The sequence below is a fragment of the Bison bison genome, unplaced genomic scaffold (genome assembly GCF_000754665.1).
Source record: "Bison bison bison isolate TAMUID 2011002044 unplaced genomic scaffold, Bison_UMD1.0 scf7180017864240, whole genome shotgun sequence".
Taxonomy (NCBI): Eukaryota; Metazoa; Chordata; class Mammalia; order Artiodactyla; family Bovidae; genus Bison; species Bison bison.
The window spans coordinates 1,059,624-1,063,263 of NW_011494812.1; the positions used below are offsets into that span (position 1 = coordinate 1,059,624).

Genomic DNA, 3,640 nt, shown 5'->3' on the forward strand with positions numbered 1-3,640 from the left:
TAATCACCAGTCCAGGTTCGATGCAGGATACAGGATGCTTGGGGCTGGTGCACTGGGATGACCCAGAGGGATGGTACAGGGAGGGAGGTGGGAGGGGGGTTCAGGATGGGGAACACATGTACACCCATGGCAGATTCATGTTGATGTATGGCAAAACCAATACAATATTGTAATTAGCCTACAATTAAAATAAATAAATTTAAATTAAAAAAAAAAAAAGACCACTGAGATAAACACATCTCACAAATTCTCCTTCTGGCTAGTTTACCCCTTTTTTTCTTTTTAAGAAAAATATCTGGGAAATATTTTTGCTTAACTATGTTTTCCTGGATGTTGTTCTAACAGAGTAAAGATGAGAGGTCTGGGCAGAGTTAAAGAAATAAAATAAATGTAACTCTTTTTTTTTTTTTTTAATCAGTTTATGCCAGGCATTTTGTACTGTGGTTTACAGACCTTATCAGTAATCCTCAAAACAACCTTCAAAAATAACAAATGATGAAATTGACTCATCAATTAAGAAAGTTTGAGTTATAGATGTTATGTATTTAATAACTGATTAAATGAACTAGAATTTAAACCTAGATATATGTGATGTTGAAAGAAGGCTTCTCTCTACTACATCAGTATTTTGCATTTTAATACATAGATGTTCCATATACATGAAATGACTGTAAACGATACATGAAATACCTTTTTTTCCCTAAGATGTATTTAGGAAATTTTATTATTGATCATATGACTAAATGTATTTACATTAAATCAAGTAAATCTGAAAGGCTTATATAAAAGGCATACATAGATTTGACCAACATCCAAAGTATGGTGTACAAACATCCAGGATTTGAAAATCACAGGAATGTATCATATTGCTAGACAGGATTGCCAGTCTCTGATCCCAAGTCACATGTGGTTGCAGTGGACATTGTAATAGCTGTACTATCACTGAAAACTAGGCAGCATTTGCCCCAGTTCAGTAGCCCATGTAGAAAATCCCTGAACACTTTGTATTTCATCTATGACTACTGAGGACCCCCAAGGTCACCATATCCTCAGCTTCACACTTGGCCTGCTTCCTGCACCTTCACTCCAGTATCCCCATCCTCTTTAACTGCCTTCTCACAGCCTCCTTGATCTCCTTGTTGCGCAAGCTATAGATAAAGGGGTTGAGGAAGGGTGTGAGCACTGAGTAGACCACAGCCAGGGCCCGGTCATAGTCCAGGGAGTAGCTCTTCTTCAGCCGCACATACATGAAGAGGATGCTCCCATAGAAGATGAGGACCACAGTGAGGTGAGAGGCACATGTGGAGAAGGCCTTCTTCTTGCCTGCAGCTGAAGGAATTCTGAGCACTGTGCAGATGATCTGCACATAGGAGCTGAGGATTAACAGAAAGGTGGCCAGGATCTTGCAAGAATTGATAACAAAGTCCACTAGGATGTTGATCGATGTGTCAGTACAAGCCAAGCTCAGAACAGGAGGGAAATCACAAAAGATGTGCTGAATACGATTGGGACCACAAAAAGGGAGGTGGGAGACCAAGGAAATTTCAGCCACTGGCCCAGCCAAGCCTCCCAACCAACAGCCGACAGCAATCTTGACACAGAGTGCTGGGGTCATGCGAGTAGGGTAGTGGAGGGGTTGACAGATGGCTAAATATCTGTCATAAGCCATAGCTGTGAGAAGATAGCATTCAGTAGCCCCAAGAGAGTGGAAGAAGTAGATTTGCAGGAGGCATCCAGAGAAAGAAATGGTCTTCTTCTCACTGAGCAAGTTTGACAGCATCTTGGGGGTGGTGGCAGCTGTGTAGCCAAGCTCCAGTAAGGAGAGGATGCTGACAAGGAGGTACATGGGTGTATGGAGCCGGAAGTCCAGGCAGACCACCAAGAATATCAGCAGGTTTCCCAGGACGGTAGTGAGGTAGATTAGGAGTAACAAGAGGAAGAGAAAAGCCTGAACACCCTGAAGATGGGGAAAGCCCAAGATGATGAACTCTGTTACCTGGCTCCAATTCCCGGGCTTCATTGCTCTCCATTCATACCCCTGGAATGTAAATTATGGAAGGATGAGAAACAATGTTGAGCCAAAGAATATCTAAGAAAAAGGAAACCCTCAAAGTCCAATTTGTCCTTCCCCTGCATCTCCAGAATAAGCGATCTTAGTACATGCTCTATGAGGCCAGAGTTTCTATCCCTCCCCCGAACAGTTGTCAATAGCCTCCTTCAGAGTGTCCGCTTTTATAACTAGACTTAAATTGTCTTCTCTAATTATACAACCCATTTTTGGCCACTGTAATCCATTCTATAACCAATTCATCTTTCTCAATGAAATTTATCAGTTCAGTTCAGTTCAGTTGCTCAATCATGTCCGACTCTGCAACCCCATGAACTGCAGCATGCCAAGCCTCCCTGTCCATCACCAGTTCCTGGAGTCCACCCAAACCCATGTCCATCGAGTTGGTGATGCTATCCAACCATCTCATCCTCTGTCGTCTCCTTCTCCTCCTGCCTTCTATCTTTCCCAGCAGCACAGTCTTTTCAAATGAGTCAGCTCTTTGCATCAGGTGGCCAAAGTATTGGAGTTTCAGCTTCAACATCAGTCCTTTCAATGAACACCCAGGACTGATCTCCTTTAGAATGGACTGGTTGGCTCTCCTTGGCAGTCAAAGGGACTCTCAAGAATCTTCTCCAATACCACAGTTCAAAAGCATCAATTCTTTGGCACTCAGCTTTCTTTATAGTCCAACTCTCACATCCATATATGACCACTGGAAAAACCATACCCTTGATGGACCTTTGTTGGCAAAGTAATGTCTCCGCTTTTTAATATGCTATCTAGGTTGGTCATAAGGGTTTTAAAATTTTAAATATTCCTCAACCAGATTCATATCAAAATTTATACATATTCCTTGTGTGAGGTATAAATGATCATTTATACTAATAAAATATTAGTAGTTCACTCCACTAAGATTACATCGTTTGGACCGTACATTTTTATTTCCAATTTTAAATAATTTTCTTCTTCAATTTTCTGGACATCAAAGAATCAATGCTTTCACCCCCAGCTCCATTCCATTTTCTTATGAAAACACAGGTCTAACAGCTTCTTTCAAGCAGGTAGATCAGAGTTTCACCTCTTTTGGATATTGGTGAGAATCCTAGCCAAGGAAAAGGGGAGATTAAGGAGGGCCTAGAGGAGCTTCTCACATAGAAGGTCAGAAAGAGCGGTGGTGAGGAGATACCCCTCATCCAAGGTAAGGAGCAGTGGCTGTGCTTTGCTGGAGCAGCCATGAAGAGATACCCCACGCCCAAGGTAAGAGAAACCCAAGTAAGATGGTAGGTATTGCAAAAGGGCATAAGAAGGCAGACACACTGAAACCATACTAACAGAAAACTGGTCAATCTAATCACCCCAGGACCACAGCCTTGTCTAACTCAATGAAACTAAGCCATGCCTGTGGGGTAACCCAAGATGGGTGGGTCATGGTGGACAGATCTGACAGAATGTGGTCCACTGGAGAAGGGAATGGCAAACCACTTCAGTATTCTTGCCTTGAGAACCCCATGAACAGTATGAAAAGGCAAAATGATAGGATAGTGAAAGAGGAACTCCCCAGGTCAGTAGGGGCCCAATATGCTACTGGAG

At 42.4% G+C, this 3,640-nt stretch overlaps 1 protein-coding gene across 1 annotated transcript; it reads right to left on the reverse strand.

Moving 5' to 3' along the window:
- Nucleotides 1–1,081: 1,081 nt before the first annotated feature.
- Nucleotides 1,082–2,020, reverse strand: LOC104993613 (olfactory receptor 6N1). The gene has a single exon (XM_010846928.1). The coding sequence runs from the start codon at nucleotides 2,018–2,020 to the stop codon at nucleotides 1,082–1,084; it is 939 nt and encodes a 312-aa protein (XP_010845230.1).
- Between the last annotated feature and the right edge of the window lie 1,620 nt (nucleotides 2,021–3,640).

Excerpts from the sequence above, each read along its gene's own strand:
- LOC104993613 (XM_010846928.1), bottom strand. The coding sequence starts at position 2,020 with ATGAAGCCCGGGAATTGGAGCCAGGTAACAGAGTTCATCATCTTGGGC.